The following is a 12289-nucleotide window of genomic DNA, read 5'->3' as shown; positions in this document are numbered from 1 at the left end:
GTTGTGGAAAGTGCCACATCTGACGAATGCAACAACTCTTTGTGTGTAAATCAAATAATACACACACCCTTTTTTCAAACAATTTCAAATATGGTCAATTTTTTTTTACAAATGTGATCTTCAAGTGTTAAGAGATATCTTGTATAAAATTTTCTTTAAATTTCAAATGTGGTCAATTTTTCAAAATGTATCTTGTACAAAAGCTCTTGATTTCAAATGTGGTCAAGTATTCAAGAGATGTTTTATACACAAATTTTGATTTCAAAAGATGTAAAGTCTGACCTTGACCTATGACCACCAAAATCTGTTCAGGTGTAGACCTTTATGGTCTTACGGTGTGATCTAAATATGTCCAGGGCTTCATGAGATATCTTGTACACAAGCTTTCGATTTCAAAGAGGTCATGTTTTGATCTGTCCATGCAGGGCTTCACGAGATATCTTGTACACAAGCTTTTGATTTCAAAGGTTCATGAGATATATACTTATACACGAGCTTTTGATTTCAAAGACGTCAAGTTTTGATATGTCCAGGGATTCATGAGATATCTTGTACACAATTTAAGCTTTTGATTTCAAAGATGCCAAGTTTTGATCTGTTCAGGGGTTCATGAGATATCTTGTACATAAGCATCTGCTTCAAAGATGCCAAGTTTTGATCAGTCCAAAGGTTCCTGAGATATCTTATACAGAGCTTTTGATTTTAAAGATGCCAAGTTTTTATCTGTCCAGGGGTTCATGAGATATCTTGTTACACAAGCTTTTTATTGACAGACACATGCACACACTGTATAAACCCTAAGTAATCATGAAATGTTCAGGTAAAAAAAAACATAAATCAAGCTGACTTATTTACAGGTGATATTTATTTGTTCTTTACAATATAAACACAAGTACATAGTATTGATATCTAGTGACATGTTACCTGTGACCTACCCAATGTGGTGTTACATTATCATCTAAGTAATACTACCATCACATGCTTTATAGATATATGCCTGCATAGTTATGGCAATCATAAAAATACTGATGTAAACTGATATCACAGACTCATTTCACAGCTGAAACTGTCAGACATAAAGAAAATACAAGTCATAATTTATAAAACAGTTGTAAACATAAAACTATATAAGACAAATCTTAAATCAGCAAAATAAATTGTAAAGTAACATTTTGCATTAACAAAGATCCTTTAAGATATTACTTATCACTAGTCATAAGAGCACTTCCAACAATGGTATAGGTTTGTAAATAATGGTTATATATCTTCAATACAAACAAAACCAATGCTAGAATAACATTAGTCAGAAATGTGTATTGCAGTCATACTCTCCATTTCCGCCATTTTAAACCTTGTATGAAAATCCTTCTGTCGGAAGAGCATCACAAAAGATATATGTCCACAGATGTTTTCAGTTATTTTTGACAACATGTAAAGTAGGCAGCAGTTGAACAGAGTAATAGATAAACAAGGATGTGTCGGACACCCTCCAGTCCAACATATTATGTTTGTGTAAATGATCACAGGTTTAGATGATATGGGAATATACTAAGTTTCCCTTTCCAAATCCAAGCTTCACGTCCACTTTCGACTCTTTTTCTGTATTCTTAATTAGTATTTTAGATTGTTTTTTTTTTTAATTGTTGATTTTTAAAATTTCATTTTACTGTCTGTTAGTTCCATCATGGCTTCCTCCATTCAAATTTAGCCAGCTCATAGATCATCTCACAGAAAGCTATATACTCAACGTCATCCTTGCCGCCAATCTTCACGTCAAATTTGAACCACAGTAAATCAAACTCTTGCTCATTGACGAGACTGCCCAGTTCCAGCTCACTTAGCACTCTGCGGAACTGTGATCGTGAGACTGTACCATTGTGGACCCTGTCATAATCCTCAAACAATGGATACAATTGCATTTGGTGTTTCCTCACCTACAATTTAAATGAATGATGAGAATTATATCCAGGTTAATGAAGGTGAGGAGAATTATATCCAGGTTGTATTGAGATGTACAGTAAAATCCTATTTTTGTGGGACTTTAATTTCATGGATTTGATGAATTTCTTGGGAGCATGGCTTTGTGGACTAATAGTATCCCAAAATCAGCTACAAATATTAAAGAGTCATATCAAATTTCAACAGTTTTCAAAATTTCTGGACATATGAATTTGTTAATTTAGAGTACTGAGAAAAGACCAAAAAAAATTATCCTCCAAACAAATTTGTACAACATATTATGGAGAAGCAGTATGGCCTACCTTCTCTGCTATTCTATTCATACAGGCTTGCCATTTGATTTCAGCTTCCCCTGTCAGTTTGTTGAGGGCCCACTCCTTTGGAGGTTTGAACTGAACTGGGTCTTGCAGAGGAGCCTTTTCTAGCTCCTTAAAGGTGAAAATAGACTCCACTTCATCACAGAATCTCAGGTAGTCTACATAATCAATATCTTGAGAGGACTGGTATCTACAACAACACAGGTGAATCAACATTTAATTCATACCTACACAGTTAACATGTCAATCAGATACATGTGATTAAATGTCAGATTTGTCGGTTGAAAATGCTGTTCTACAGAAAAAAATAAGAATATTATAGGACCCTTTTCCTAATGGTAGGGAGTTTGATTTGTAGTCATGCCTCCATCAAAGAAGAATTTCAAATAGATTTTTTTATCCAGTCCGTCCATTTATAACAGAGACATTTAGAGGGTACATTGTAATAGGGTTGTGAAAATGCCATTGTTTATATACCTGATTAATTGGAAGACTCGTGAATAATTCAAAATTTATAATATACTGTACCAATAACTTTAAGATCTACAGGAATATTACGGTTAGCACCACGATTCCCTTGGTTAGACCTAAAGAAAACCCATTGACAAGTAGATGAACCGATTAAATAAGAAATGCTATAACTTTAAAACGGGGCCAGATGCCAAAGCCGTAAAATGTCCTCTGTACAGTGTGTACAGTGACAAATGCTGATAAATTCTCACCTGTCCTCCAGTATAGAGGCCTCACTCTCCTTCAGCTCAAAGCGACACAGGTCCAGAGCTCTCCTGAATGATGTCTTCAGCATTCTACCAGATCTCAGTTTATCATAGTCCCTCATATAATCTATTACTCGGATACGCTCCTTCATCACCTGAAAAGCAAGAACCATGGTGGAATTTAGTCTCCATTAAAATCAATTACTCAAAAAACTAACAAAATATGTACATTGTAGTTCACCATTAAATCATTAATAAATTACCGTCCACAATGGTGATGATACATATGGCTACATAGAGTGTTGATACTAGTATATAATATATACATGCATGTGTGAGTTTTGTTGGAAGTATTTTAGATGGTTTCATCATTATTTAGACCAAATTGAATTTTTAAACTGAATTCATAGCTATCAAAATGTAATATATTGTTCTTTGGAAAATCATGTTGTTATTTTGTGTGAAAAGAAAATCTAGCTATGTAGACAGAAACATGAATGCCGTACTACATCTTTAATGGAAAAAGTCCTATCACCATTAATGACTAAGAAAAGACTTAAATGCATTAAAGTGGAGGTGTGACTGAGGAGTTGATAGACTGATAGGGCATTAAGCCATTAATACATCAAAACCAAATGATCTACTGTTGTGGCATTACCTTTGTTTTCACTTTCATGAGAACTTCCTCCAAATCATTTGCGACGTTGATTTCTGGCAATTTGTTTTTCTTGTTTGTAAGACGCAGTTCCTCAAGACGAGTCTCATACATAAACTTTGGTGGTATGACTGGCTGCAGCTCATTGAGGAAGTGTATGTAGTTGAAGCCAACATCATTACAGAACTTTGCCTCCAGACCAGACATTTCTGCCTCTGTGGAGTGCAACTCCAGCATGGTTAGACACTGTCGAAACTGGGCCTTGGTGACATGGCCATTGTTGTGTCTGTAAGGATGATAAGAGTGATTATACAGACATGTCAAAGTTAAAGAGCTTAATACCAGATGGCCAATAGTGAGCTTGACTTGACTGATGTAAAACTAGAGGAGTGATTTAAAACACAAGACAAAGTTCATGTAATGATACGACATTGACTGTTTGTGATCACAAATGCATGCTTATAGGTTAGGCATCGTCACTCAATGACCTTGACCTTTTTTCAGTTGGTCTCTTAATTGAATTGTTGCACCAAACATTGCTCAGAATGCCATAACATAATGTTTACCAGTCTAGAAATACAGTAACACTATATAACAACATTAGAACTTCACCTTTGGCCTCTAATATAAAAAGGTGCTTCTTAAAATACATGTAAAGACTGACAGTACAACAAAAACACTATGCTGTACAGATGTGATGTATAGCTTATGAATAAATCACTGAAATTACAGCTAAAACTATGTTGTACTGTATATCTCAACAACTTCCACTTTACTTTGATATTGAGGTAGAGCAGTGTTACTTTTTGAAAAATGGGTAATTAACATCGGTAAATTCTTACTTATCAAAGTCCTGGAATACTGGTTTAACCAGAACTCTGCGTTGGTTTATCCTCTGTCTCAACCTTTCCATGGTGCTCTCAAACAGCGTCTTGTGGTCCTCTGTGGCATTCACCCAATCAATGCTCCCAGGTTTGGGGACCCTGAACATGTCCACAGGGGGGACCTGGTAGGTTGGCTCCTTTTCTAACCCTGGCTGTGTGAAAACTACAATAACAACACAAATATAGAGTCATATTATGAATGGATCTATAGCTTACATGGTTTTATGGAATACATCCGTTTCAAACCATTACAACAACATTAGATAGTTTCTTATTTACATATATCTTGTGCAAGTGTTTAGTCAATTGTTGATATTGATACATTTTGATAATTACTTCTACATGACTGTCATTACCTATATAGTTAAATGTATCCAGCAGTGAACCCAGGCCTGCATGTATATATATATATATATAGAAAGCCTACTCTTGTCAATTTTCCAGCTAAGTACATCCTCCTCTCTATCTGCTCTGATTCGGGGGTTTGGTCTGGACAGGCCTAGGGTACGGTAATTAGCTCCACAGTGGAATCTGACTTTGGTGCTCGATTCCCCTATGCATGCACCTTATGAGCCTTTGGAATCGGCCTCCTTGAAGTTTGTTACCTTCAAGGTGGTGTTCCTAAAATGCTAATTTCATTGTACTAGTAAAAAGGCGACAGCAGGACACCCTACTATGAGTAAAAGATTATGCAGTGGTCCCTGGGCTTACTACAAGATAAATATATGGTATGTAAAGACTTATCTCGGGATCTGGTTTCTACTCACCTGTTTCCACATCGTAGGTGAACTTGGTCCAGAGGACCTGGTCTTCCTTGGCAGGATTCTGGTAATAATCAATGAGGACCTGGTACTGGGGATCCAGCAGGTCATGCTGACCTAGCTTACTGAGGCCCAGCAGGGAAAGGCCCCGCCGAAACTGGCTCTTACTGATAGAGCCAGTCCTTAGGGTATCATAGTCCCCAAAGAACTCGATCACCTAGGGACATAAAACAAACATGTTTCATCAGCTTACCTCAACTTCATAGAAGTTATCAGTGGATATTTAGGGCCTACCTACCTAGAGTGTGTTGGTGAGGATGTCTGATTGGGGCCTACCTAGAGTGTGTTGGTGAGGATGATGTCTGATTGGGGCCTACCTAGAGTGTGTTGGTGAGGATGTCTGATTGGGGCCTACCTAGAGTGTGTTGGTGAGGATGTCTGATTGGGGCCTACCTAGAGTGTGTTGGTGAGGATGTCTGATTGTGGCCTACCTAGAGTGTGTTGGTGAGGATGTCTGATTGGGGCCTACCTAGAGTGTGTTGGTAAGGATGTTGATGTCTGATTGGGGCCTACCCAGAGTGTGTTGGTGAGGATGATGTCTGATTGGGGCCTACCTAGAGTGTGTTGGTGAGGATGATGTCTGATTGGGGCCTACCTAGAGTGTGTTGGTGAGGATGATGTCTGATTGGGGCCTACCTAGAGTGTGTTGGTGAGGATGATGTCTGATTGGGGCCTACCTAGAGTGTGTTGGTGAGGATGTCTGATTGGGGCCTACCTAGAGTGTGTTGGTGAGGATGTCTGATTGGGGCCTACCTAGAGTGTGTTGGTGAGGATGTCTGATTGGGGCCTACCTAGAGTGTGTTGGTGAGGATGTCTGATTGGGGCCTACCTAGAGTGTGTTGGTGAGGATGTCTGATTGGGGCCTACCTAGAGAGTGTTGGTGAGGATGTCTGATTGGGGCCTACCTAGAGAGTGTTGGTGAGGATGTCTGATTGGGGCCTACCTAGAGTGTGTTGGTGAGGATGTCTGATTGGGGCCTACCTAGAGTGTGTTGGTGAGGATGATGTCTGATTGGGGCCTACCTAGAGTGTGTTGGTGAGGATATCTGATTGGGGCCTACCTAGAGTGTGTTGGTGAGGATGTCTGATTGGGGCCTACCTAGAGTGTGTTGGTGAGGATGATGTCTGATTGGGGCCTACCTAAACCGTGTCGGTAATGAAGATATGTCCGATGAAAACTTACCCGAAGTCTGTTGGTGAGGACAATATGTCTGATCCTGGCCATTAGGTCCTCATAGCTGACATTGCTGTCTGAGGCACTGACCGGTCTGGAGGGTACTGGTGTGTTGGTACGGTTTTTGTCCATCATATTTGCATCATCCAGAGTATGGCCAACAAATTCTGTGTAAAGTAAGGTGGTAAACTTAATTCCTAACGTAACATTGATATCTATACTGAAGGAATGCTCTTCTGAAAGATGGAGACTGTATGGTGGGGAGTATATGACATTGGGGATTGATGGAGGAAACAGTAGGCTAGAGGGATAAATATATAGTTCATAAGTCATGACACAAGTGGTATATGTACAAGTCCTGATATAAAGGGATTAGTGTCAGGACATATGACATACGAAGAAACTGGTATTTTCAAATGCCCATACCTTGATCCACTGCCTGGACAAATGCAGGATAGTTGACATCGCCACTTGCTGGGTCCTCAAACTTACAACAGATTAATTTAAAGTCCTCTGCAGCTATGTTTAGACTGAGGAAGTGGAGGATACGTCCAAACTGGGTTTTAGTCACAATTCTGGTGTAGGCAATACCCTGTAAATAAAACCAAAAATGATAAACCACATCGATAGCCTGCAATCATGGCCACCAGCCATAACCCTCATTAATACCCTATAATAACTTCCACCAGTCCTCACCCCAATCAATTCCCGGTACTCACTGCCACCAGTCCTCACCCTCATCAATAATACCCTGTACTTACTGCCACCAGTCCTCACCCTCATCAATACCCGGTACTCACTGCCACCAGTCCTCACCCCCATCAATACCCGGTACTCACTGCCACCAGTCCTCACCCTCATTAATACCCTGTACTCACTGCCACCAGTCCTCACCCCCATCAATAATATCCTGTACTCACTGCCACCAGTCCTCACCCCCATCAATAATACTCTGTACTCACTGCCACCAGTCCTCACCCTCATCAATAATATCCTGTACTCACTGCCACCAGTCCTCACCCTCATCAATAATATCCTGTACTCACTGCCACCAGTCCTCACCCTCATCAATACCCTGTACTCACTGCCACCAGTTCTATCCCTCATTAATACCTTGTAATCACTGCTACCAGTCCTTACCCTCATTATGATTTAGATATATATATTTGTACATTATATAATATTTCTATACATGGATTCCTACCCTGTCATAATCCTTGAAGTATGGATACATCAAGAGTCGCCTCCTCCTGACCTGCTCCGCAATTTCCCCAAGGATGACCCTGATACGGGCTTCCTGTTCATCTGTCAAAGGCTTCAGTCCCTATAATAACCAACACATTTTTTCCATTACTGGTAATTATAATGATGATGTCACCCACTTATTTACCAGTGTTCTGGTCGTACAATATTCTGTTTGATTAATGCCAACATATCTAAAGTTAGGAATATATTTGAAAAATTTGGGAAAAAAAACAATCGCATTGTAATTTGTTTTTGTAATTACAGCAGCAACTTTAATTTGAATCAGTTGACTCTAAATTAGATAAGTTACTAGTCTGAAAAAGAAAAGCATCTAAATTATACATGTGTAATTAAAGAGGAAAGTTGTACGACTGCAATCCAACTCACTCTATGCAATGTTCCCTTCAATGGCCGTACAACATTCTGAAGTGGTTTCTTGTCCAAATGGGGGATATTGAATGCTGTGAATAAAACAACATGTGTTAATAGATTCTTTAGAACTACAAAAGACATCATCTGTGCACAGTATTTTTTCTTCAACATTTCTGAGCAAACACTTATTGTATGTACATATATACAGAAAGAATCAAATCATTTTGAATAGTGCTATATATATATGTACATAAAAACCCAGACTGATAACAATTGAATGTACAAAAAATCAGGATTAAGTAAATTCAGAATGTAATTAATATTAACCATAATTTCTGATCACCATTTGGACATGTTAAATTTACAGGTATTGAATATTTTTGACTTACCATTTTCCATCATGTCACAGAACTCATGGTATTGGACTCGGCCGTCTGACTGTCTGTAATACTCCACCACCTTCTGTATCTCTGCTCGTGAGAGCTGGGCCTCCTTACCCACCGCCAGAGCCAGCCCACACACAAACTGGTTTTCTGTGATTATCCCACTCCTCAGCTTGTCATGGTCCTTAAAAAACTCTGGTGTACGGATTCCATTTTTAAACACGGCTACACGAATCTTGTCAAAGATTGTGTTGAGAGCTGGATCCACGTTTGGCTACAATATATGATGAGAAATTGATTATCGATTGTTCAACATGATAGTAACTGAGTGATTACATCTATGAATTAAAGATTATTCATTTCACAGGAAAACAAGTCATAGACATGATATTCTGTATTCTAACATTTAATCATGTCATGCAAACTAAATATATGTGGCTAAAAATTAACATATGTACCTTAATCATCAGAAATGGGAGCATGTTGTTTGAAACAGTTATCTATGTACATGTATAAGTATTATTTATTGGAAAATAATGAATACATAATTGCATTTTTTAAATTCTAAAATGTTAGAATGCTTACTGCACCATCAAAAGATTGACAAAAGTCTCAGTTAGAAGCCCTAAGCTCACTCAACTTACTTACAAATGAATATCCCGGTATCTGATATTGATCCTGACACACTCAATACATGTACCCAGCTGCATAGGTGTCAACCATCCCGGATTACGCGGGAAGTGCCCGGAAAATCATTAAAATTTCCCCTAAATCCAGATTTGGTACAATTCCCGAATCGGGGTTAAATTTCTCCCGGATTTGAGCAGTCTTCCCTCATAAAACCCCGGAAATCTCAGACACTTCGACCCTGAACTGATTATGTAAACAAAACACCCCCACCACCTGTGTAGCCGCCCTAGCCTGGGGCTTGGTGAGAGAGGGGAGTCGGTCACCGCTCACCATGCATGCCTGCCGACTGGTGTATACATTACAACTGTGCCTATGTGGCTTCATTTGACATGGTCATTTAATTTTGTGATTACAACTAGGATCTGAGCTGGTATCTGTTTTTGACAGTTCATAATCAAAAAGCAAAGTATATAGCTTGACTGTCCATTGGAAATGTCCAATGTTAAAATATATATATCAACCAATGAAAAGTAAATGTAGAAGCTTACCATCAACGGGACCAGATCTACATTCCTGTCCAAGACACTGCTGACAGACCCTATGAGTTGCTGCCCGATAGCCACAATGTCGTGATGCAGATTGAGATAGTTGAGGAGACCTGGCTTGTCAGGGTCACGGTATTTCATCACCAGCATACTCATTTCATTGTCATTAACATCTGGGGGTCCAGGAAAACTTCTGTAAAACTGCACATACGCAAAAAAATACTTGGTACTATTATATAAGAATTAGCATTTTATCAGCAAAATATGCTTGGAAATTCAAAACTACTATGCATCAATTACCATGGTCACTGATTGCTACTATTTAATATTACATGTCTTCCCAAACAACAATAACAAAAAAAAAAGGGATTTTAGATAAATATTAGATAGTTATTGACATATGTCATGAATTCATTTTTTTTTAAATTGCAGCATAAATCCTATTGAACAATGTATATAAATTAGTATTTTTTTTCCTTTTTTTTCTCGTTATAATTGCCCAAAAAGTGTTTTTGTGAAAAGTTTTTACCTGACTCTCAGTGACTACACCCATGTGATGACGGTCAAAGTCCTCATAACAAGTCCTCAGGTTGATCCCATGGTACTGATAGAACTGTTGCATTCTCTGGAGGAGCTTCAAGATTTTATCTTCTGTCTGCGGACTCAATGGCCTGACAGACCGTTTGGTTCCCAAACTGCAATATTATAAAAAGATGATATTGAAGGTACTTATTCTTACTGCATATTTGAAAAGCATGTTTTATCTCATCTGGAATTCATCCCTGTACAAAATGGCAATGTGTTCAAATATGAATGTCCCAAATTTCTCAAACCCCACCCTACATTGCCCTATTTCCATTACATACAATTATATCCCCTGGATGATAACTGAATACAAATTCAAGCACAGAAAAATACTGATTAAGTTACCACATATCATTTTACAGTGTCAGATTCAGTTTGTGAAATATAATGGATAAAATTCTATTTTTATATATAACCATATACAAATAACAAATAGGTCTCATATCAAATACATGTACTTCATAATTAATTTTGTTATAAAATATGAAACTCACAATTCTGGAGCTGCCTTTTTCTGTAATTTAGGATCGATTGTAAGATCACCAGGGTTGAAGTTTTTCTCTATTTCTTCACAGAAAGACTTGTAGTGGATTCTTTGATCGCGCTTTAAATCATATTTTCTTCGCAAAACATTTGCTTGTTCAGCATCTAACTGGAGTTCAAAAGTTTGCCATAAACATCGGAAAAACTGCTGGTCTGTAAAAAATAAAGGAGCAAATTTTGTATATCAGAGATTATACTTCAAATATTTGAAATTATATAATCTTAAAAACATATCCAGTTGGCATGCTAATGGAAAGCAATGTTTTGAAATTTCAATGTGTTGTACAATAAAGTTACAAACGATTTGTATTTCAAACAAAACATTACATTCATGCTCATTAATTCATTAATGTTACAAAGTGGTTTATGCTGTATTTAGTATACCTGAAATATATCCAGACCGGTGTTTGTCGAAATCCTGGAAGTATTCAGTGACTCGTATCCTCTTTGTCTGCGACAAAGTACGGATATTATTCTCTAGGTCTGTCGCAGTTACTACAGCAGCAGGCATGTTGACTTCCTTCAAGAGAAAATGAAGTAGCTAATGCATACTGTATATATATACATAAGTATATTGCCTTGATCTGTTCTATATAATATATAAGTCTGCTCCAAGCCCCGCTTACTCTTTTTCAAAGGCGGTGATTATGCAGATGTTGCTAAAGGGATTATTGGTTACGTAATATGTGGTATCTTTTAACACTTCCATAATATGTAGTAGGTCTCCTGTCATTGACTGTATCGGAAAACAGTCAACAAAACAAGTCAATTATGGAACGGTTAATAGCAGTGCATATCGTTTTGATTTAATCAAATCTTTCCTTAGAAATTTAAAAGGAAACGTCTTGAAACATCACATTGCATTACCTGTGCGAAGCAGCTGTCAAATTTCCTTCTGTTCCTTGTAATCAGGGAAACGTTCTTGAAGACCACAAAGCAGTGTCAGATGTTGAAATGTTGCTTGGATACGGACAGCTTCCGGTAAGAATATATCAACTTCCGCCAGGGAGCAGTTAGTATTTAATGTTATTTGGATACGCTAGTTCTGTTGTATATATCAAGTATGTACAATATTTGAAAATATTTCAAAACTCTGTAAAGTTGTATAATTTTCACATGCAATATCCTAGAGTAATTTCATGTACTATTAGAAATATGCACTACATTTAATATTTATATTTGGTTTGGGAGTTGCTTCCCTTTGAATGATATCGTTAAGTATGATTCTGGGTTTATCATTTATATATTGAGGCGGGAGTCTTCTTGTAGTAGTTGGTAACTACCTCACTGAACAACACGCGGGAGACCCATCGCATGCTATCCAGTGCTTATTAGGGTAAATTGTCCTAGAAACCGCTGGGGTTTGTAATGAATGATTATAAAACAGCAATGATAATAATTTGTTCAGTATAACTAGGACCTAACTTAGTGATCTCGACTCTATTTTGGATTATTATCATT

The 12289-nt window shown here is 37.8% G+C and overlaps 1 protein-coding gene across 1 annotated transcript; it reads right to left on the bottom strand.

Moving 5' to 3' along the window:
• Positions 1–843: 843 nt before the first annotated feature.
• On the bottom strand, positions 844–11806 carry LOC117335419. Its single transcript, XM_033895395.1, has 16 exons — positions 11696–11806; positions 11213–11348; positions 10780–10981; positions 10230–10395; positions 9704–9901; positions 8532–8799; positions 8158–8231; positions 7730–7849; positions 6952–7117; positions 6535–6692; positions 5299–5509; positions 4490–4694; positions 3651–3933; positions 2999–3147; positions 2262–2466; positions 844–1934 (listed from the first exon to the last, which is right to left on the bottom strand). The coding sequence occupies exons 2-16, from the start codon at positions 11337–11339 to the stop codon at positions 1683–1685; spliced, it is 2784 nt and encodes a 927-aa protein (XP_033751286.1). The 5' UTR covers positions 11340–11348; positions 11696–11806; the 3' UTR covers positions 844–1682.
• Between the last annotated feature and the right edge of the window lie 483 nt (positions 11807–12289).

Source organism: Pecten maximus, chromosome 1 (genome assembly GCF_902652985.1).
Source record: "Pecten maximus chromosome 1, xPecMax1.1, whole genome shotgun sequence".
Classification (NCBI taxonomy): domain Eukaryota; kingdom Metazoa; phylum Mollusca; class Bivalvia; order Pectinida; family Pectinidae; genus Pecten; species Pecten maximus.
This window is presented reverse-complemented; position numbering and strand designations above follow the sequence as displayed.

Coding starts and splice junctions, on each gene's coding strand:
- LOC117335419 (XM_033895395.1), bottom strand. CDS start 11,339: ATGCCTGCTGCTGTAGTAACTGCGACAGACCTAGAGAATAATATCCGT. Junction 6,693..6,951: donor TGTCCAGGCAGTGGATCAAG/GTATGGGCATTT, acceptor TACTTTACACAG/AATTTGTTGGCCATACTCTG. Junction 5,510..6,534: donor TCCTCACCAACAGACTTCGG/GTAAGTTTTCAT, acceptor TTATGTCCCTAG/GTGATCGAGTTCTTTGGGGA.